Raw genomic sequence first — 24130 nt, 5'->3', positions numbered from 1 at the left:
TGAGTCACAGCACACGGTATCGACAACAGAGTCAAAGGTAAAAAGATACGCACACACGCACACACGCACGCACCGCGCTTTCCTGTGCTCACAGATGAGGGAAATAAAAACGGAAAAGCAGACACCCAGTAAGGATAGTAAGTGACAGGCAGAGCAGTCCACAGCAGAGAGGGAAGAGTGTGATCTGTAGGACGGTGTATGGACTTCGCAGTGAGGCCGACTCGGGTGGCAGTCCTGCCGCCGCTGACTGGCTGAGGAACTTCAGAAAGCTCCTCACCTTCCTGCTTTGCTCTCCTCATCTTTGAAATGACAACAAGGCTACCTGTCACACGCCTGCTGGGGGCACATGTGAACTAACCTGGCCCAGCCCCTGCCACCCTGCAGGCATGTCCACCCGTCGGCCCCCTTCGCAATCGAAAGCATTCTATCTTGAGCAGGGTCTGTGGGAAAATTTGTTGGAATATCCATGCTTCCTTAAGAAAGTCTGGAACTGAAATGTCAGGGACATAGCAGTGCAAGTAAAAGGATGTTTAAATGGTCCGAACACAAATAAGCTTCCTGCAGAGCCCCTTCATTTTCTCTTACCCTGAATATAAAACTGTAAGTTAAATCCATAAATAATAGAGAAACAGCTATTAAACTGAAAAAATACAATTTTCCCTAAAAGAAAAAAAAAAAAGTTAATTGGCTAAAACCATACAAATACAATTTTCTTCTGTCTTTTTTTTTTCCTTCACAAATGTAATCTTCTAATAATGTATGGCTTGTCCGTCCACCATAACTTGCTCAGGACAGTTCTGCCTGATGCCTCTTGTCCCGGCAGTTATGAGTTAGGTAGCACCCCCTTTCACTCTCAGAAGTATCCTTCTTAGAACTATAAATCATAGGATCGTCTGATATATATACACAAACTAGATTTGTAAAATAAGAAAGATGTTGAATATATCCATTCATGAAATAGTAATGACATTAAGAGTAGACACAAACTGGATTAATAAAATAAAACACTGACAGGAAAAGGAGCAGAGCTTGACATTAAAAAAACAAAGACTAAAACAGATGAGAGAGGGGACTGATTCCACGGCTAAAAACAGCTTCACTAGACTTGACAAAATCATAATTCAGGCTAAAATTTCTACATTGCACTACATGCTTTTTTGCTTTCACTAGCTCCTGAAGGAAATATACTCGCAACAGAAAAAAATGGAAGTTGTAAAACAAAAGTTAAAGCACTGGTACCTTGCTCCTGGAGTCTCCTAACAGCTGTAGGCAGGAAAATATTGAAGGATGGGGAAAAAGCATAGAGAATTATGTCAGAAGCATATGTAGGGATTGTTCTTGCAACAAAAGTGTACAGCAAAACATATCTTAGCAAACCAAAAATATAGGTTAGCAAGCGAATTCATATCAAGCGAATAATAACAAAGAACACTTCCACAATGGCATTTCCTAGCCCTTCCTACACCGCCGAGCAACACGCTCCAGTTCTCACTACACTTTCTGCTATGCTAAAACTCTTCCCACGCCACCAAGGTATATCCCGAAAGTCATCATAAGTTCTCCTGTCTGTTCCTATGCTAGATTCTGTCTGCCCCTGGGGTTTCTAGCCTGGGAGGCAAACACTGTGTACCATTCCTGTGCTCTCTCCTCTGCAGCAGGTCACTCGGGGAGGCTAAGCAGTTTGGATGAAAAGTAAGAAGGGCAGCCTGAGTGGACTGAAGGCTAGAGCTCAGAGAAAAGCCCGAGTCAAGGAAAGCCCAAGCTCAAGTTCTCAAGTCCAACTCTGCCCCCTGCAACTCTGTGCACAGTCCCTTGGGCGGTTCTTTGAAGAGCGAGGGAACTCCCCCGCCTTAACGGGAAGTCCCATTTAACTAAGGGTTTTGTACATCCATCATTTCCCACCCCTCTGACCTCCTAATAGGGTCTCTGAATAAATAAGAGACAGATTCTCAGTGCTGCAGCTTGGAAGGAAAAATAGCCTCCCAGAGTTCTGTTCCAGCTCATGACTCTGAAGTCAAAGCCATGGTTAGTGCAATTATCCTGAACTCCAGTACCTGCCAGGAAAAAAGCCCTTTTACACAGAAGGCTGCTGAATAGAGCTGGCCAGGCAGCCCTTGCTTACAGGAAGAGCATCGGCAAACTGCTTGCTCATAGCCGCTTGTCAAAGAAATCTGACTGAGCAAGAATAAATGAGGGCGACACAGGACGAGATGAAAGTGAGAATCCCTGTTAGCCACAGACTGTAACATTTTGATCAGATGAAAAACGGGGCTGGGTTTAAAACTTCTGGGTCTGAAAGCAGGATGTTATAATATGTTTTCCTTAGAGAGACAATATATCTTAAAACAGCATAAGCAAGGCCAGGGATCAGACAGCTCTAAAGAGAATCTATTTTAAATGCTGAGCACATCAACCAGATTATGCTAGAGGCAGTGTCACTACCAGCTGAAATGCATCTTTTAAAAGCAATGTGACCACAAGCTGATTCTACCAGGGGATGTTCTGCTATAAGCACAAATTTAAGGACCTCTAATCACTTTATGTTGCTGTTGGGTTTTTTTTAGATACTCCATTATAATGATGCAAAAACACCTTCCACCAGTGCTTTATATCCTAAGAGTTCATTGGCATTAAAATTTAGGAAAGTTTCCTTAAATAATGACTTAATGACTCATTTTTAAAGACAAACAAATGAAGGTAAAATCGTATGGAACAGCTAGTGTGGTCATGGAACCAATGTGAGATTTTCCAACCACAAACTCTGTTACCTACTATTATAACGTTATGTTTAGGCTATGCCATCAGAGCCTGTAAAGCAAGAGAAGCGGGAGGATGAAAAAAGCAAATGCTGAAGAAAAAACACGGAGAAAAAGAAAAAAAAATTAAAAAGGAGCCCAATGACATCAGATAAGTCCAATGTCATCAAAACTTCCTTGATACTGAGGAGCACAGAAGAAAACACTTGACGTCAGTATTTTTTGTAGGGCCAATTTTCACTTATGTACAGCGATAGAAGTTTAAAGACAAAGTGCTAACAATATCAATTTACCCAGTATTTCCACAATTTTATGGAGTGCCCAAGATGACTGAGTACACTGATTTGGGAGGCAATTTTCTGTTAGGACAGAGAAAACAGTCCAGGAGATTGTATACACATTGCGACTCTTACCAAAGCATCAGCAACAGCAGCCTCAAGGTCTGTACTCGTGCTCAGAACTCGCATGGCATTCACAGAGCCAGGTCCTCTTCCTGCCTGGCCAAGCCCAAACCGGTCTATGTAAGAAAAACAAAACCGAAAGATATGTCACTTTAATTCAAATTTCCTCAGTTCTTTGCAAGGGCTCCTGCCTCTTCCCATCTATTGGTCAGAGGCACTGGAAAGTTTCTAGCCAATCTGAAGGACCCTTCACTTACAGTTCTAACTGGACTTGGTTACCAGCAGCAGAGGTTAGCCTGTTCCACATTTAATACTCTCGTGCCACAAAGCATCTGAATAATTAAAATGGCTCTTTAATGATGTTGTATTTTTGAAGTGTTGCGACATGGGAGAGTGAGGGGAACTTATTATGGAAGTGAGCTGGGCTGGGGGCTGAGTCTTTTAATCTAGTTAGTGCTCCCTCTGGAGGCAAGCGGCCCTGATGTTTGGTCAAACTAATTAGAAAGCTTCATGGTTTGACAACAGAGTTCTAATGCAATGTGTAATAAAAAGTTAAAATTTGAAACAAATGTATTTGACTGATCTCTGCAAGTTTTCATTCGTGGCAAGACTGTTTAACTGTCATTAGCTGAGCTCAATTTTTGGTACTTGTTTATGATGCCTGTGTCACCAAAGGTGATTTAAAAATCAGTTTATTAAAATTCTTCAATGAGCATCACAAAAAGCTAGCATCTTCACTGCAATATACTAACCATTCAGGTAACATCAGTATACATTTTTCCTGAGTCCCTCAAAGGACTTTCAAATGATAGCCTAAAAATGTAAACAAAATGGACATGATCCAAAGAATCTAAAATAAATTTCAGCATTCAATTATTTTAAGCCTATTAAGGATCAAGGACAATGAAGACTAGCTTTTTAAAAGTTCCATATCATCAGGAGAGCAGCCTTCCTTAAGAAGAGCTGAGGTTAAAGCTATAACAGGAGAAGTTCATATAAATTATACTTCCTAAGTGTATCACAGTATTTACTGGCAAACATTTATTTAAAATGCTAATATATTTTTAAAAACCTTTGAAGAAAAATTTTAAGATTAAAAAATGTTTTCTTTTTGTGAACAAGTAAGACACTGTTTGGACCAAAAATAAATAAATAAATAAAACAAAACCCAAAAGCCAAAAAACTCTACTAGCCATATTCTCATAATGACGCATTTACAATAAAAAGAAAGCTAAATCTGTTTTATGTGAATTGATCTTTCTTACAAACTGATATATTTAAAACTCAGATATGTAGCAAGAGTTCTTCAGAAAACAAGGATTATAAAAGTGAGGTGTTACTTAGCTTTTTTAAAATGCCAGTTTCAAAAATTACACTTCCCAGCACCACCAAAAGGGGAAAAAATTTAAACACTGCTAACCAAACATTATACAGTCACAAATTTTTATAAAGAAACAAAAATTATATGTGATACTATCCCCTTTTTTAATGCACTTGTTAGTCGTACTGTATGCTGAATTAGCCTTTATGTTTAAAAGATGATTAAATGTGCCAGATAAACTGAGACCACAAAGCAATTGTATCTAGATCGCTCCCTATGTATTATATATATATATATATATATATAACCAGTTGACACACGAAACAAGTGTAAATTTGAGATTTGCTTTTATACATGATCTTTGCTCAAGTCTTTTTACCATTAAAAAAGGGTAGATAGTAAGGGATTTATGAGTAACAAAATGAAAATTCAGTTGTAAGCCATTTAGAAATTACCAGCATAAACTTAAATAAAAAGGAATCTTAAAAAATTAAAAAAAAAAAAAGTATATCTCATGCCAGCAATTCTTGCTCCAGGGATAATACGGATTTTTTCTGACAGAAAATTAAAACTGTAAGAACAATGCAATTATTCTGTGCTTCCCCGAAGCATACAGCTCTGCCATACACAGTGACTGCCGATCACTGGATATGTACCATAGGTCATTTGAATTTCAAATCTGAAGGGGAAATGTTTGTCTGGATCTGAGCAAAGTTACAAGCTTTGTTTTCACCAGACCAAAGTCTGTTCTACACTTGCTGCTCTGATGTTATGATGAAGCTCCATTTCCCAAGAGATGGGGATGTGTGACTGTGCCTTCAGCCTGGCCCCTAATTTTCAGGGGACTGTACTCATCAGAGTGTACGTAACGAAAAGCATAGCTCGCTTCGCTTAGAGGAAGGACGGAGAAAATAACTCCATGAATTGGTGACAGCTGTCCTCATTGACAGTCTGCCTTACTCAGGTAAGAAAACTGTAGTTACCATATAAAAATGATGTCAGTTAAATCTAGCAAACTGAACATTTCTGTATGCTTACTTTTTGCCCCAATGGCTAAGCAGGGGATTTTTGGTATCGTTAAAGCAGGCTGGGATGGAACATTTAGGGACCATGGGCTGCGAAGGCTGCCTGCCACCTGACCTGATCATCTGAATCGTGACCTTGTTTTTCCATAAAAGTTTTAGCATACACATTTATACATATGGGATTATGCACACTAGGAGTTGGAGCATTTAGTAACTAAACAGTTCCTCCAAGTAATTAGAACCTAACACTAATAATTAACGCCACAAATCAACACTTTTGGGGAGCAAAGCCTTGGGAAATGGAAGACTCCGTCGGGTGACCTCCATCCCTCTCTCCCCATAGGGACTTTCCAGGGCACCTATTTCAGGTGGCTCTTCTCCTGAGGGGCAGAGTCAAAAGAGGCGAAGAAGCCCCTCCCCGTGTTTTTGTTTCGTTTTCACATAAACATGAACACTGGAGAAATGATGTTGTCAAACAGGCTATAAAGCATCTACGGCCTATTAACAGAAGCACAAACATTCAACAACTTAAAAAAATCAAAGCACGCTGGGGAAAACAAACATGAAGTGTGTACATGCCAAGTGCTAGCTGACACTGATGGAAACAAATGCTAAAATGGGTGTGAAACTGAAACATATGAAGAAGCCAAGGCATGCAGTTAGCACTTGTTCACCTGACTGCCCAACAGATTCAGCAGTGGAGAGGGCACTAGTGGACCTGGAATGACGTCGAGAGGCTGCAGGTAAAAGGAACGGCAACACCCACAGGATTAACACAGAAGTACCCAAGACAGAAAATGCCATAGTCCAAAGGGGATGCACGGACTGCTCCCAATGAGGCCATGTTTTCTCATGAAAGGAAATGATGCTGGAGATGAATGGAGAGCAAGTGCCAATCCCCGAACTCTACGGCAGCCTGCTGGCTCTCGAGGGGCTAGCACACACACAGGCATGACAAGAGCACTCTCTGCGGTGTTCCTTAGATATCACCTGGGCTCAGACTCCAGGTTTATATTCACGCCACGAAGCCTCAATGAGCCGTTATGGAAATATGCAACATGAAGGACATCAGGAGTCACAAAGCACCGTCTATATACCGAGCGGCACAGCAGTAGAATGGACTGTTTACTCAGCTCACAGGATGCCTCATCAGTACGTGATGCATATGCAACCATGCACCAAAAACAAAAGCAGAGAAGGTCATCATGTTATCTGAACAGAAATAGAATGAAATCACGAGAAAGGGGCTCAACAGATGAAATTCTCTGTTCCCCCCAATTTTTGCTCTACTGTTCCATGAATATCCCAAATGTCAATGAACTTATTGTTTAACTGCTAGAAATTTGGTTGTAACAGGTTTAAGGAGTTTCCTTGGCGAGGCAGTCACAGCACTCTGGTTATGAGCAACCGCTGTGTAATGCAGCTGGGGGCAAATCCCGGTTTGACTGCAACCAGCTGGAGGACCTGAGGCCAAGTGCTGGAGGACCTGCGGCCAAGTCCTAAGTCTCTGTGTCTCAGCTTCATCAGCTGGAAATGGTGCTGAAAATGGTACGTACCTCTTGGGAGCGGAGAGAGTTGCAAGAGATCAGACAAAGAGCACCTAAAGCAGTGCCGGGCACTGAACAAATGATGGGAGCAACAATGGTGTTGCTGCTGGTGCTGGCAGTGGCAGGGATCATTACCAGTAAACTCCCATTTATATGTCTATGTTAAATATTACTTTATTAGCAAATATTCATCATAAGCCCGTTAATTCAGCAACCTGAGGAATTCTATGCTAAACTCCGTCTGCATATAGAACTACTTTCAGAAGAACTGTAAAATATAGCTTGGCTCAAAATATGAATTTATTGAGCAGGGTGCCATGCAAAATATGGTTTTTTCCTTACCTCCAGAAAAAAACCCAAAAGACTGTTGTGCTTATATTCATGACTCTGGAAAGAACAGGGTGGCTGTACCATAGAAAACCCACAAGGTTTCATAAAGCAATACCCAGCAGTGCTACTTTTCACACATGCTACTAGAGCGCAGTATCCTGTACACGTAAATACTTTCATTTTGTCATAAAATACCTGAACCTCAAACTCTTCAATATAAAATTTTTTTAAAGATTTTTATAAGGTAATCTCTATACCCAACATGGGGCTCAAACTCATGACCCTGAGATCAAGAGTCACATGTTCTACCACCAGCCAGGCACCCCTATAATTTTATTTTTTTAAGCTCAGGCCACTTTATGAATATGCACATATCTGTGGTTATCAGTGATATTAAACAGCAAAGGTAATCTGGTGGACAAGGACAAATTTTTACCAGCATGCAAAAGGAAAATTTCTAACTCCTCAAGATGCACAAAAATAACTGGGAATCTCTAAAACAGATATAAAATAATCAGTTTCCTGACATAAGGAAGTTGGCAAAACACGTTTTAAGACTGAAGCATACCATTTACTGTACAATACTATCAGTACCATAGTAGTTTAAACTGAAAATAGCTTTTAAGCAATATTGATGGTTCCTTATAAAGTTGTCCTCTGGTTCTGTTTCAACAGACTATTCTACAGTAAATCTGTCATGTAATGAGTCCTCTGTCATGTTCTCAAGTGAACACCCATCAGTGGAATCCAAGGTGGACCCATTTATGTCAAAGCCTGATTTACAGCAGAGCCCCTCCTTTCACTTGAAAGCTGTCACTGTAATCATATACATATTCATACCATGAAAATGGTCCAAAATAACTCTGTAATAAAAATGCAAACCTAATACCAATATATAATCACCAAAACATAATTATTTTCACACACCCCCCATTTCAAACTGAAGTCTAGCTACATAAATTGATCCAAAGGGACACTAACACAAAATCTCACCAATTTATAGAAGAGGTGGGAAACAATTACTAAAGTGAATGGGAAGAATGAGGAAACTTCACATTGTCTGAAGGGCACAGTGAGTTCCCTTGGGGACTGCCTTTGGGGACTCATCTATGGATTCCTAGGTCTTAACTCCAAACCTGGAAACCACAATTTAGAAACACTGCTGGACACTTTGTTTGTGCTTAAGCCTGGAGAGAGAGCATTTAATACATTTCAGAGGAACAAATGAAAGACACTAAATCATCAAAACTTTCAAATGAGGCAGGGGAGCAGCCAAGCTTTGAAGTCAAACTGGATTCAAACCTAGCTCTGCCATCTAGCTGCATGACCTTGAGAAAGTGGCTTATTCTCTGTAAGACTCTGTTCTGTCATACATAAACAAGGGTGACAGTAACACCTGTCCCAGAGGGTGAACGGGAGCCACAGGGGCTGCGCCTGCTCACAGTGGTGCCAGTATGCAGAAAAGCACTGCTCTTGTTCTCACTGGATTCAAGTTTTATGGACAGACTGAACCCAAGGAGGCAAAGGGGGCATGGCATAAAAATTCAGCTGGGAAGTCGTTAACCATGACCCTGACCGCAGCAGAAGACATGTGCCAATGGTAGTTTGTTAGGAAGAGGAGACATCTGCATCCACATCTTCTGCCCTGGTAGGAACGACTGTACATTTCATCATTCTGGGTGTCATCAGGAAAGATCCGTACGCAGATCCATTTCGCCAAAGAAAGTGAAAATCAGACTAGATCACTCAAATACTCAGGGTTCTGTGAGGAGCTCAAGAATTCAGCACACCTTGCCTGGTCCACTGACCGTATGCTGGTCCACTGACCGCATGCTGGATTAGAAAGGCTGCTTCCACGGACAATTCCATGGACAATAACGAAAATACCACTACATATATGAAATAAAAACCCGGAATTGCCTAAGAGACCAGATAACCAATAAATAGACTGAATCGTTCACTTATAGAACAGCTTGTTTAGAAGGTCAAATAGTCAGCAAGGATCAAGAGATACAGAACCTTAACTTAAAAGGAAAAATCACCAGTTCCTTTGGTGGGGAAAAAAACATCATGGCCACCCCTGACTTGAGAATTCTTTTCTGATGCTTCAGATCACTGTGGAATAGCTGATGTGTATGAGCTGAGGTGCCCCGCTCAGGATCTCATGATCATCAGGTAGACTATTCTCACTATGTCAAGGGACCCATCTGGCATGGTTTTCACTGCATACAGGATAACAGGTCATAAGGATGTCTATCTAGATTTTGATTATTGACACTGATGGGATAAAGGGATATTAGAAAGAAGTATATGACATTAGCAGCAGAGAGAGGCAGCTATTAAAACTGTGTGTTTCTGATCTATCATCCACAGTGTCATTTTCATATCTGAAAGACCAGTTACATAACTGAAGTAGAAGTAACAGACTGCTGCAGAGCATAATTCCACAGAACAGCTTCAGGCCTAGGCCTAACATTCTAAAATGATTTCCACCTGCCATGCTTATCAAAATATACAGTTTTATAGCAATTAATATGGCAAAAAACTGAAACACAATTACTGGAGAATACACAGTATTTTTTTGTGAAAGTGTGTGTTTTTCCTAGAGATCTCTAGGAATTAATAATTTACTCTAAGAGGCATATGTCCATTTTAGACTATTCAAACTAAGAAGAAAAGGCAAACATGATATTCCATAAAAGAAACAGGTTTCCCAGTCGGTTTTTCTCAAATCCTAAAAACTGAAAATACAAATTCTCACTGTTTATACAGACTAAGGTTGGTGGATGAGCAGCCCCAAAGGGCACCTAGCTAGTGACCTGAGACACGGTACTAACACCAATTAATGGCAACCAAATACTGTAAATTTCTGTCCTGGGAAGGCATCGGGTCACAGCCTCGCAATAGCTTAGTGAGCCCAGGAAGAATGATAATATCTGATCAGTTAACAGTAAGCGTGGTAAAGTCGTGCATTGTGCTGCACACATAAGCGCAGTTTTTCAAAAAAGCTACTTTGGGCTTGCATTAGGAGGAAGCACTGAAATGACCCACTTAACAAAAAAAGCATAGCCAATACCTTCATCCATGCAGCTTTTTAATGTTATCACCCCTCAACTGAGCATATTTCATTTTGTAGACATTACTGCAATTTTATTTTCCCCCACCTTTGAACTGAATCATGTAGGGCCTGACCTCAGGTACAGTTAAAAACAAATTGCCGAAATTCAATGGCAAAAGACACACTTTGGATTCGTTCTACTTTTAAGAAGCAATTCACTTTCACTGAGCATCTGTTTCTATTAGAAGTGACCACGCAGATGGGCTTGCCAGCCAGCCAAGTGGTCACAAATGGCAACAGCAGAGTGAAGTGGTGTTTTTTTCCTCCAATATATAAAAACTGGAAATGGCCAAACTTGAAGCATGCAGAAGGGGAAGGGGACAACAAAGGGTAACTAAGGAAGAGGAAAGAGAGAAGAAAGGATCACGAGGACAGTAGAGGAGGGAGAGCAGGTCATTCCACCTGGCAGTGTGTGGGAAAGCATTTGGAGCAGGGCAGGGAACTCTGCTCCGAGAGCCAGCGCCTTCGGGTACTCACCGAGTGGAGGAAAGCCCCGAGCGGGGCTCGTATCGCGGCTGCTCTCACAGCTGGTATTACGGCTGCACCCCTGACTCATGCTGGGTCGAGGGATACGGCTGCTCCGTGCTAGTGTGCAGCATGAGGGTTTCAGAGAAGGTGAAGAAGTTTAATGAAGACAGAGAAACTCACAAAACGTCAGTCACATTCTGTTAACGTAATTATGACATTGTCCGCGCTGGGGTTGGGGGCGGGGTGGTCATCGTGATGGCTCTCCCTGCCGAGGACTCACTGATCGGCTTCCTGACAACTGCAAAGGGCCTGCATAAAAATTCGATTATGCTCAAGGTGTCGGAAAGCTGTGCATTTTTGTATGGAGGTGAAATAACACCTAAATGTAAGAAATGAAAAGAAAGCTTTCCAAAGAGCAAACTGGCACCAGGAAATCCAAGATCCAACTTTTTAAAGAAAATGATGTTTTTATGGCTTTAGCAAACTGGCTCGACAAGATGATAAAAGACTAAAGCCATTTTCATACACACTGTGTTAGATAATTTATTTTGGGTTAAAACAGAATAAAGGCCCTAGTCCCTGAACTCCATGAACTTACCTAGTTAAAAGAAAGAGGGTTCACTTCTCTCAGCCTGGGCTTCTTTAAAAGAGAAGTTCTAAAGACTGACACAGCTAGAAAACCTGCCTACTTCAAGTAAGCATCTAGATGCCTCAAACATACTTAACTATCTAAAACAATAGAGAATAGAGAGATGGGACCACTACCTCTTTATTTACTGGCCCCAACATTTCATTCCTGCTTTTTCTGTGGGAATCCAAACAGATCTGCCCATGGTCCCTACTCGAGCACCTTCACTTACACAGCCTTAACCATGAGTCTATCCATGGTATGTGGACTGACAATTCCCAAAATTCATGTTAAAAGAGCCCTCTGCTGGGGCACCTGGGTGGCTCAGTGGGTTAAAGTCTCTGCCTTCCAACTCAGGTCATGATCCCAGGGTCCTGGGATCGAGGCCCACATCGGGCTCTCTGCTATGCGGGGAGCCTGCTTCCTCCTCTCTCTCTGTGTCTGCCTCTCTGCCTACTTGTGATCTCTGTCTGTCAAATAAATAAAAATATTAAAAAAAAAAAAAACTAGGGGCACCTGGGTGGCTCAGTGGGTTAAGCCGCTGCCTTCGGCTCAGGTCATGATCTCAGGGTCCTGGGATCGAGTCCCGCATCGGGCTCTCTGCTCAGCAGGGAGCCTGCTTCCTCCTCTCTCTCTGCCTGCCTCTCTGCCTACTTGTGATCTCTCTCTGTCAAATAAATAAATAAAATCTTTAAAAAAAAAAAAAAAAAAAAAAAACTAGCTTTAAAAAAAAAAAAAGAGCCCTCTGCTGACCTAAGGATGGCCAATTACCGTAGAATTATCCATGGGTAATTTTGTTATGCTCGTGTTAAAAAACACTGAGAAGACAGAGTCACATGAATAGTTTAAGGTCTAACATAACTTGGCCATAAAGCTCAGGGAAGACCATGATTCTTTTGTTTTCTACTTTAATCTGAAGGAACAAAGACACAGTACTGGCAAAATACTCAGAAAAGACTCTGCATACTGACTAGGCATAGCCACCTCCATAACAGCTGGTGGGACAATAAATATGTCCACCTTGCGTGGACCTACTCATTCTGGACCACATAGAAATGTCTTCCCTGAACATCCTGGAAAAAATACACTAGAGTCACTGATGTAAAACCAGCCATGTTTACTATATTGTAGTGAGCAGAGCCTATCACTTCAGAGCCAACGTGGATTTACAGCATGACCAAACTGTAACAAAGAATGGCTTCTAAACCAGCATCACAGAACTCCTTGATGGAGAAGAATATGGAAGTGAAAATCCAAACCAACTTCCTCCTGTGGTCTCTGCTCAGTGCTAGGGTTACGTCAGACCCCACAGTTACATAAGAGATGTCCAAATGCTTAGGTCTGCACTAACAAGCAAGGAAAAAATCAAGCGGAGGAACGCAATGTGAGCAATCTGTCAAAACGAGGCTTTGCTTGGGATTGTCAGAGTAATTCCTAAATTTGCCTTCACTTGCCATGTGACACGGAGGCACTGGGTTTCTGCTCCCAACTAGCCATGATATTATAATCAGCAATTCTGAACAGCTCCTATGATGTGGGCAAATGCACAGGGGCTAAGTTAAAAAACCCTTTAAAAACTAGGGAGCATCCACTGACACCGATATATAAGAACGTACCTAGAACCTACCAAGTAATGTGGCCTATCCCTAGAGGATCAATACTACAGCTAATTTGTGAACTGACCACACTAACTCACTGGTCCAGCCATGCTGCCTCTCCTGTCTTAGCCTCCCCTTAGGAAGGTTCCAAGGAAGAGTCCCATCATTTAAATGAGAAGGCTACTGCAAGACGAGGTACACATGTGAGTACCTCTGAGTTCCTTGCTGAAAGGCAGACATGAAAATCTTACCTTATTTCACTACCCGCTCTGGAAAAAACAATGGGAAATAAAGACAGTCCTGGTAAATGTTTCACACATGCACGTGCTTAAGTTGAGCATTTCCTAAAGTTCTTGCCTGATCCCTTCTGACTGTTACCCTGCTTCTACTCCCTTCCTTAAATAATACACATGCTACAGCAGTGGGGAATCTCTGCTCTCTCTCACTGAGCCTGCTTTGTGAAGACAAGAGCATGAAAAGGGATAAACAGACATGATCTGAAACAACAACATGCATAATTCTTCACAAGATTTACCCTCCTCAGTATTTCAGCCAGAGAAAGTGTATTCTCCCCTTTGTGCCAACTAGCTTCCTTAACAAAGGCTAGGAGTAACATACATAGAACTCTGTTTACGGATTTGTAAACATCTGCCCACGGTTGCCCCATACCACATTAAGGGACCTCTAGTGGTGACAGCAACTGTTCAAATGCTGGGTAATTTAAAACATGAGAAGAGTAATGGCCACTTCTAATAGCACTTCCAAAGACCATTCCTCAAGGGGGATCTTAAGTACATCAATCTACGATTTTTATAAAGACTAATGAAAATATATAAAGACTTAAAAAAATATATATCAAATCAGACTCTATGTATTTTCAAAACTGACTGTTCTCTATGAGAATATATAATGTGAAGGCATAACAGAAGAGGAAGAGATGATGAAGACGTGCTTGCTGTTTGAACTTTCTGAAAATAGTATTCTTCAGGGATTCTGAAGTCCTGTGCTTACAGGAAAGGCTGGGAAGCCTTCAAAACCCATCTGATTGGCTTTCACTTCTTGAGAGACACTCTACTTTTACAGTGTTTTGGGGGTAAACCCGACGTTTGCCTTTTTAGAAAGGATGGATCCTAAACCAGAACTCACATCAAAAGCAAAAGTACAAGAGGAATAAGGAGCACCACCATGAAACGTCTCTACAGTCTGGACATCTCCATGTTGTGGTCTTGCACACAGTAGTCTAATTTAACAGGAGACACTGATTACCCTTAATTTTTGCTTCTTTCAAAATATTTTAACCAGAAAATCTGAAAACATCTTAAATGCATATCCACAGGATGTAAGCTGCCCAAAATAAAAATATTTTTAAACCCTTTCTAAGAGATGAGTGGAAGAACGAAACTAAAGGCAAACTTCCAAAATGTAACTGCTATAGACAGTAGCTATTCATAGGACTTTATTATTCATCAAAAACAGAATAAAACCCTCAAATGACACAATTTACAATCTATTCTGTGTGGTTGAACAGTTTATGAAGGAATAAACTGCCAAGAAAAAAAGAGAATAGCAGGGTTCTATTTTGTTTCTTGGTTATTCAACAGGAATTCTATCCTGTTTTGCTTAAGAAGCCTTAAATGTTAAAGAAGAGGAGCTCTGGTGTCATTTTTATCACAGATGAGGCATAGCTGAACCAAATATAATTTGCGGAATTAATTCTCAGTGCAAATTCCAAGCCTAGCTTAGCAACGATTAAAACTATTAATTGGTTTGGGACAAAAGAAAATATTCTTAAAAGACACTTTACCCTTTTCCGAATATTTATATTTAAAGTCGCTATATTCTGAACCAAATGTTCATAGACACGCAGGCATATACCAGTATCTACTAAATGATCACAACAAGGGGCAATCTACTGCTGGAGACACTGTGCACCAGTCACCCCATAAAATGGAATCTCTTAGCAGTATTGTAGGAAAAAGCGGAAAGATGCACTGGATTCATTTATCTACCTTTGTAACTGCGTGTATTCTCACTGTGCAGAAATTTAAATAAAATATCTTCTTTAAACAGAATTGTATATATGACCTCAAAGCTTTATACATAACTAATCCCCTCTTAATAAGCACCAAAGAAATAACTTTGTCTAAAATACTGTCTCAAATAAGAATTCTCTAGAAGAAAATAGGTTCCTATTTAGTTCTTACTGATGGATGGTGTTTTACAGGACCTTGTAAAGGCTTAGTACATGCTATCTTTTCAACCATCCACAACACAAACTTCCTAGCTAAAACCGTGGAATACCAGGTCCTAGAGTTATGTTAGGCAACCTAGGGCAGTTCCACTCCCAATGTCAAGAAAAAGGTAAAAAAGGCAACTTTAATAATATAAAAAGTCAAATCCCCCCAAATAAAGTATTTTTAAAAGTATGATACTAATCTGGATTGCTAAGATATATCTTATACATTTAGCTAACTACCAAAAAGGGACAGCCAAAACCTCACAACTAAATATGAAATCAAATGCATTTTCCAGACGAAACTAGATCCAAACATACATATGTTACATCCTCAAATCTGAAATTTAGATATTCTAGTCATGCCACTTTCCCTGGTGTATTCACATAACTTGTTATTGCTGGATCCAAGTAACTTGTCAGCTCAGGGACCATGCTATGTAATGCCAACAGAAAGCTGGGATCATGTAGAAATTTCTCACCTGCTTTGGAAATGTTAGTCAAACCAACTCCTATCCACTCTACTTCTTAAATATGTCCCCCCTCCCCAACTTCTCAGAGCTCAGGTGGCCTTCAAGGACTTTTATAAGCAGTGCCCTCCCTCCCAGTCCCACTGCCCTCCTCTCCTACCTAACCCTGACAAACTTCCTTTGCTGCAGCTAAATGAATTACCTGTGGTTCCCAGAGCCCATTATGCTCCCTCCCCTGTTTCTGAGCACATTCCTCTGTGCCCTGGAACACCTTTCTCCTTTTCTCCCTGCCTTGCCTAATCCTGCCTTACACATCATCAAAAATGGACCTCTTCTGGCAAGGCTCTCCTCTCCCAGTCCTTCCAGATTTCTCTCTTGGGAAGAATGTATGGTGTAGGCCAGGGCCCCAAGACACTCCTTTCCTATGGTCCCAGAGCACTGTGTAACAGTATCTGTCATACTATCTTACATTTCCATCCCTTCGACCGCAAGCTCTTTGAAAATCAGAAGCTATTAACTGTTTTGTCTTCTGATCCTAAGGCTTAATAAAGTGCCTGTGCATCACAGGAAACAACAGTAAAGCTGTTGATGAGATAAATGAGAAAGAAAAGCCAACAAGACTTATATAGTTGTACTCTGATTTCACATTAATAGATTTTTACCCTTAGGAAACAGTAAAGGTATAAGAAAGAGTATGAACATAGATTTCTTATATTACAAAAGATACCTTTTATATTAAAAAGATTATATATAAATTAGATTTGAAGAGAGTAAGCTGCTGAGAGTAATTCAGGTAATCCTACATGCCGTCACAAAGAAACTAAACACTATAACACAAAAATATTATATATTTGGTTTTCATTTGTTTCTAGTTTTCATGTTTGAAGTATCTATACACATTCTTTGACTGTAAGTTCCACCAATTAGGTTAGAGAAGTTCCAAATCAAAATATACATGGACCCTACAAATTGCTTTTGCAAGCATATACAGATTAATGGCTACTTAGTGCTAGTGCATGAAACAAAGAGGAAAGGCAACACTGCTCCTAATTGTGAAGAAGACAATCCCGCCCATTCCCCCAGTTTTAACATTTTGTTAAGTGGCTCTAGAACACAAAAGCCCATGGTGACATAATTCTTTTCCATCAGTCTGAATGGTGAGGCCCATGTATTTTTCAGTTGTAATTCAAACCTGAACATGCCATAATCTGTAAAAAACACAAATCAGAGTGTCTTTTTAACAAAGGCAAAGTCACATCCTCAGTTCAAAAACAGATCTCTATTTCCAACATTAGACAAAGTCATTACAATAAAAATTATGACCAAGTTGGGAATGATGTTTTGAGGTCTTCGAGAATCCTTACCTAATCCTATTCGGTTTGGACTTGTTTCTCGGCTACATCCCTGACTCCTGGGAATCTTGCTTCGTTTTTCTGAAGAGGGGGTCACAGGTGGGCCTCTTGAGGAACCCCCAGCAAGGCCACCATAACCACTTCCCAACAATTTCCCTGGGGAACTTGACCGGCTGCCAGCTAAAAATGAAATAAAACAAAACTGAAGAATGGCTGTATATCAGGGAGTAAACTATAAGAATTTCAGAAGTCAGTAAGCACATTCATTTGGCTGAAATACTTTTATATTAAAATGGCTTTATTGTTGATAGAAGTACTGTTTTCTTTAAAATAGAGCATAAGAAAACATCAAATATAAAAGAATGTTCAAACAAAGAATTATTACAGGTAGAATTCTACAAAAATGACAGTAAAATTTCTGATTCAAAGAGCAGGCAGAGTACAAACAGCTCCCTGTTCCACAGCAAATTTCTACAAATAATCACAAAGGTATTTATTGTTTTGTATTTTTATTCTTTAAGAGTTGATATGTGAAAAATTTTAAGTATAACCACTGGAAAAAGAGAATTCTAACAGAAGTTTCTTAAACATTAGTGGAAGAAAACAGATCTAAAAACATCCCATTAATTTAACAAATGGAAGAAAAGGAGGCAAGAAGATAACTAGAAACATGGTAAATAAAAATCACAAAATAAAATAGTAGGAATAAACTCAAACATAACCATAATAAATGTGGCTGGATTAAATTCATCTATTACAAGATTCTTGGATTGGCTTTTAAAAAAATGAAATTCAACTGAATGTTGTTTATAAGAAATAAACAACATACCTAATAGAAAACAATAAAACAGAATGAAACAGCACTAAACAAAGGACAAAGGATATCTCTTATTAATAAAAGAATCACTGTCAATGAAGACATAACAACCATGAACCTTTACGTTCCAAGTAACAGAGCCTTGAAATATAAAACATAAAATTGATAAAAATATAGGGAGATATTCAGAAGGCCATAATTATTAAGACACTTCTAAGAAAAATAACAACTAGTGAAACAAATAACTAACATACCTCTCTGAAATTGACAGAGCAGTCAAAATTATACAGATATGTATAAACACACATCCCACAGACACACATGTACAACAAACAGAAGAAATTCTTTTCACTTTTCCACACATATTACAAAAACCAACTGTGTACTAATCTTCAAAGGAAATCTCAGAAATCTACAAAAGTATAAAATTATATAGACCACATGCCCTGAGATGTATACGAGAGAATTAGAAATTAAAAACAAATCATATAGTCAGTAATTTTTATAATTGACTAAGTGGCTGGATAGCTATATAACCATTACTCATAAGACAACATTTTTTCTTAAAGAAAACAGCAAAATTTTAAAGATCACATCAATACACCAAAATGGCAGTCATCTACTTAGACCACTCTCCTGAAGTAGAGAAGGCAACAAAATTCTCAAACATAAAATGCATGTTATTATGTACCAGAATAGAATGAATAAGGGATACAAACCCTTAAAATAACACTTAACCTGGAAACACACACACACCTTCGTCATTCAAATGAATCATTAAGGTAACCACTCACAAGAATTAGGACTTTATAATGACAGCTACAATTCAAAATGAAATTCATTGTAAAAATCAGTGGTCCACATCACCATGAAAAAGAACCGGTCTTAGGATTTATTAATCTTGCCCATAAACTTTGGGCACCCAAATGAACTATTAGGCTGTGTAAAAGGAGCAAAGAAATCCATTCCAAACTCTAGAATTTGAACATACAGAAAAAATGCAGAAAGATTAACTAAGCTCAAAATAAACACAGAAATTAATATTGTGCAAGGAACATGGGACATGGTGGGGGAGAACGCAAAAAAAAAAAAAAAAAAGGGCAAGAAAAGAAATGGCTTACCACCAGCAGGATTAGCAGATCTGGATCCTTGATTATGAGAGCAGACCAAAGACAGGCAAAAAGTGGATTAAAAGACAATAGCACAATACAGAAGGTCAGCATGCAACACAACACAAATGTCTTTGTTCACAAACACATTAGCAAAATAGCTTTTTCTTCTAGGTCTTTTTCCTCCTAGTCTACTTTTGTACTTATGCTTATCAGAGTCATATCATACTCTATCAGCCTTTATTTCAGGTCTGTTCACGAAACACTTAGGAACCTGCAATGTGCCAGGCCTGGGGCCAGGTGGAGGAGATGCAGAGAGGACAAGTGTTTTGGCCTCCAGCAGCTCATCTCTTCTCTAGTTTTGAGCAAGCGGAGAGAAGTGACTGCATCCTACTCGTTCATGCACCTCTACCACCTTAACTAGAACTTTGCACAGAGCAAGCGCGATAAACATCATGAATTTAAAGAAACTGCTACTAAGTAGTTTCACCTGAATGTCATATGCAAAATCCTCAAACATTTAAATATTTGTCTCAGACCTTCCTGTGAGTGGAATTTAGCGAGTAAAGTGGAACTGAAGACTTTTAAAGTGGAGCCCCAAGCCTGGGTGCAGGATTTCTAAAGGCCTGAAGGGATAATGCTCCTTGCCCTCACCCCCACTACAGAAGCCAGTAGTCTTCACCACCTCAGACGCAGAGGAGCCAGACTAGTGGCAAGAATGCCTGCAGAGGCCAATGCCAGTGAATAGCAGACAAAAAAAAATGTAAAGTACTGTTCAACCCTCCCTCTCCAAGAAAGGAACTAACATGGTACAGCTAAAATCTAGACATTTTTTATTAAACCTAATTTTAACATACTAACCCATATTTGGAGTTTTGAACATTTTTGTCAAGACTTTCTGTGCAAGAAGACCTGACTCAAATATATGAGGTCATGACAGAACGTTCTCTCCATCTGTGACTCCAGGCATCACTAGGGTTCAATAGAATAACCAGAGGCGGCATGCTGTTCTCAAGGTAGAAGTTGCTGGGCTACGCACAGATGCACAACCTATGTTATATTGTATACACCTGTGTGATGCCCCAGAAGCCTGCGCTTCCGTATCAGACAAACCCAGCAGCAGTGGATCACCGGCGTCACACCTTCTTTTCAGAAAGGCATTACACTTGTTTAACGTGAGGTCTAGAGTTACCAGAGGGACAGGGGAGAGTATCTGAATTCACAAGGAGCTGAGAAAGGCAATCTAAAAACTAAGGCAAACCTAAGGTTTGGCCACAGACTCTCTACGTGAGCCAGACAGCTCCCGGGGCCACAAAGGAGGTGGACACACAGGGGCTGGGGAGCGACCCTGTGCAGCTCTCAGGGAAGGGGAACCTTCCCCCACCATATGCACATGGACACCCAGCTCTATGCACACAGAGGGAGTGGGGGACTCAAAGGCACGTGTGGCTGGGAGGTGAGACACCAGGGTGCTCCTAAGAGCGATGTGAACACACCCCTTCCATCTGTGGCTGCTTTCATGGCCGATGCTAACAAGCCAAGTGACTCGACATGTACAGACAAGCAGTAATGGAAGCGAGAGCAGTGGGGCAAAGCAGGAGCCCACACTGGCAGGAAGAAGAGAGCAGGCTGCAAATGTTAGAACACAGGGTTAATGGGGAGAGCTTTTAATGGATTTGCTTATTACCACTGAAAGAGAACTCCATGTTAAAATAATCCCCAGGTACTGCTCTTAAATTACATCAGAGGGAGTCCTTATCAACAGTAAAATGGGTCACAGCCCAGGTAGGTCTCAATTTGAGATGCTTGAGGAAAGGGAGAGAAGCTACATTTTAATATTTAATGCTTAATAATACAAAATTTAAATCCTGGCCAGGAGACAAAAGCACCCTGGAACAGTCCATGCTGTAAGCTTACCCACAAACATCAAGACTATTCACAGCAGCTTAGAGCTACACAAGTGCTTCTCCCCTGAAGTACTGAAAATACTACCAATTCGTCAACCGTAGAGTGGGCTGCTGAACAAAACTGAGATAACAGACAGTATAAAATACACTTCTTACGCTGGGACTGTGAAACCACTTTGGCGCGACTGCGGCCTCGATTGTCAGGTGTGGTGGCGACATTGGTGGCGCTCCCGGAACTCTGCCGTCTCGTGCGGATCCGACCTGGAAGATGCAGCAAAAATGGGGTTTCCATCATGTTTTTAGTAGGTGTGGGTCTTCCTCATGGGCCGTCCTGACCCATTTCCCTGTGTGCACACACACGTGCATCTTGTCCACGCACCCAAGTTCTACAGCTACGTTAGCAACTTCTGAGAGTCATGAACCTGGAAGGTGCTGCTGTTACAAAGGTTCTAGCATATTATATTTTCTGATGAGGAGGTGATATCTATTAGAGGATTTTTTTTTCACATTAAACTCTCTTTTTTTTATTACCTATAAATCTGTCAAATTTCCAAAGGCAGAGAATATTAGCTATCATCTTATGAAAAATACTACAGAAAAAGAGTAAATACAAAACAAAGCAAAATAAAATAAAATAAAACAAAACACAACAAAAAACCAAAAAACCAGACCCTTAAATCAGCAATCAACAAAAGCTAGAGCACCCTGGAGAATAAATGTGTTTTGATATGCAGCACTAAACTTCTATTTTAAAGCATGTATGCCAACAAGTTCCTAAGCTGCAAAAGATGAAGACAGAATCAGTATTATAAGAGTAGCAAGAGAAACAGCGACCTAAAAATAATGCAATGTCACAGGCGTTTAAAGAATTTGCCATTGTAAGTAAAGCAATCTGTTAACTCCCATTATTAAGCCATGAAACCACAAAACAAAAGTGAACTCAGAAATGCAAAATCATTGATAAGCAGACTAGTATAGTTAGAGACTAAACTTTTTAAAATTCGGGGCTTCTTTGGTTTTGGGTGGGCACAAAATGTCTCTCCTGCTATACTTCAGTCAGAACAATCTGATAGGGAAAACACAAACCAACGGAACTCACACTGGCAACTTAACATTGCTCAAAACCACTTCTACCTCATCATTTAAGAAAGCTTACAGAAAAAGAATACAGTTAAACAAATCCTAAGGCTTGAAAAAGGTTCAAGAAAGGGAGGTAAGGAGCAATTAAAGTATTGCATTAAGAAAAAAAAAATTAAAGCTAGGAAGAATCAATAACTTTTAATCACAGCTGAAGTAAAGACTCACAAATTCTAGAATCTATACGAAGAGCTACATGTATGGTACTATACTAAGAGCTGTATATGTGTGAACTTGGAATCCTCCTAAGAACATATAATTATTCTCATATTACAGATGAGAAGAGGAGAAATGGGAGGGGGGGATTCATTAATTTGTCCAAGGCCACATCACTGGTTTAGCTACCTGTGCCTGCCTGGCTGGCCATTTTATATTCTTAAGGAAGTCACCAAGCTAAATTAAGGCAGTCACCAAGGCAAAGTGAACATGAAAAACCAACTGAATCTCACTCCCTATTTTAAATTTACTGCAAAACATTTAGGTCACAAAAAGGAATTTTAAATGAACATCCATACCCATTCAGCTTAAAAAATAAAAATCTTTGCTAATGTCCCTGTACCTCCTACTTTCTCCCAACATTTAGTAACCTGATCCTAAACCCAGTGTTCATTATCCCCTTGCATTTCTTTAAACTTTTAATATCGTTGTATAACCCATGAAACAGATGGCATTATCTTATATATTTTAAGTGCTTTTAGTTATACCATAGGGTATATATTTTTCCAAAACTTACTGTTACGCTCAACATTTTTTTTTTTTGTGAGCTTACGGAAATTATTTTTCTGCAGGAGGTAAAGGAGAGATCTGTTTTATTTTTTCCATAGGACTACCAATGTCCAAATACATTTTCTTAATCCCTTTCTTACTGATCTACAAAGCCATCTTTTGTCATTTACCAAGTACTTAAATACATATATAGGCTTCTCAATTGTCTAGTCTATCCTACTGGTCCACGTGTCCACACTGGTACAACATCAAAATGTTGTGATAAGCTTAAAAAGAAAAAATCTTGCTAACTGGAAATCAACCCACTTTTTCTTAAAGCCTTTGCTCTCTTCCACATGCATCTAAAGATTCAGTTTAAAAAGACCTGTTGAAATCTTAACTGGTATTATATGGACTGCAGGTTAACCTGAAGGATGGCGGGGGGAATAAGACAGCTTTATGATATTGATCTTTCCATATTTTTTCCTTCATTTATCTCACTTTCTTCAATGTCTTACAATAAAGCTTTATCTTTCCTAAAAGCCTTGCTCAATTCTTACAGATTTATTCAAAGGTGCCTTATTTTTATGACGCACTATATTTTCTAACTTCTTGACAAACGTGAATGTAATTAATCTTTATATTTTGATCTTAATTCTGGGAACCTTGCTACACTTTTGTTAATTTTACTAACTTGTATGTAGATTATCTGCAGTTATGTAAATAGAATACCATCTACAAACAAGACTTCAGTTTTTTCCCTTTGAACTCCACCCTTTCATTTCTCTGCCTTTATCCCACTGTCTCAGACATGTAGTCCACACCTATACACGTAGGATTTGCTACTCTGAGTCACATTAAGCAAAAAAAATTCTGGAATTTCACAAAAACTAGGATATTTCAACAGACTAAGAGAACTCCTTTATTATTCCTAATTGCTAATAATCTGCCAAAATGTTGAATTTTTGATGCTTTCTCTGCATCTTCTGAGATAAGAGGATTCTTCTCTTAGATGTGCTGAGCTCCATCTGGACGTTTCTAAACTATTAAACCTGAGATAAGGGGCATCCGGGTGGCTCAGTCACTTAAGCACCTGCATTTGGCTTGGGTCATGATCCCAGGGTCCTAGGATTAAGCCCTGTATGGGGCTCCGTACTCTACTCCCTCCACTGAGTCTGCTTCTCCCTCTCCCCGCCACTCCCCCTGCC

The 24130-nt window shown here is 39.9% G+C and overlaps 1 protein-coding gene across 9 annotated transcripts in view; it reads right to left on the bottom strand.

The window, feature by feature from the left end:
- CLASP1 (cytoplasmic linker associated protein 1) overlaps positions 1 to 24130 on the bottom strand; it is a 263959-nt gene that overhangs the window by 61500 nt on the left and 178329 nt on the right. For 3 of the 9 annotated variants that reach the window (XM_082689813.1, XM_082689810.1, XM_082689816.1), the window contains 4 exons: positions 21237 to 21341; positions 17260 to 17427; positions 3170 to 3273; positions 1240 to 1263 (listed from right to left, as the gene is read on the bottom strand). In XM_082689813.1, coding sequence (XP_082545939.1) covers positions 1240 to 1263; positions 3170 to 3273; positions 17260 to 17427; positions 21237 to 21341 — 401 coding nt within the window. Of the gene's footprint in view, positions 1 to 1239; positions 1264 to 3169; positions 3274 to 10975; positions 11084 to 17259; positions 17428 to 19185; positions 19213 to 21236; positions 21342 to 24130 lie in introns of all 9 variants that reach the window. The other 6 variants (XM_082689811.1, XM_082689812.1, XM_082689814.1 and 3 more) reach the window with 4 other exon arrangements.

The sequence above is a fragment of the Mustela nivalis genome, assembly GCF_964662115.1.
Source record: "Mustela nivalis genome assembly, chromosome: 11".
Classification (NCBI taxonomy): Eukaryota; Metazoa; Chordata; class Mammalia; order Carnivora; family Mustelidae; genus Mustela; species Mustela nivalis.
This window is presented reverse-complemented; position numbering and strand designations above follow the sequence as displayed.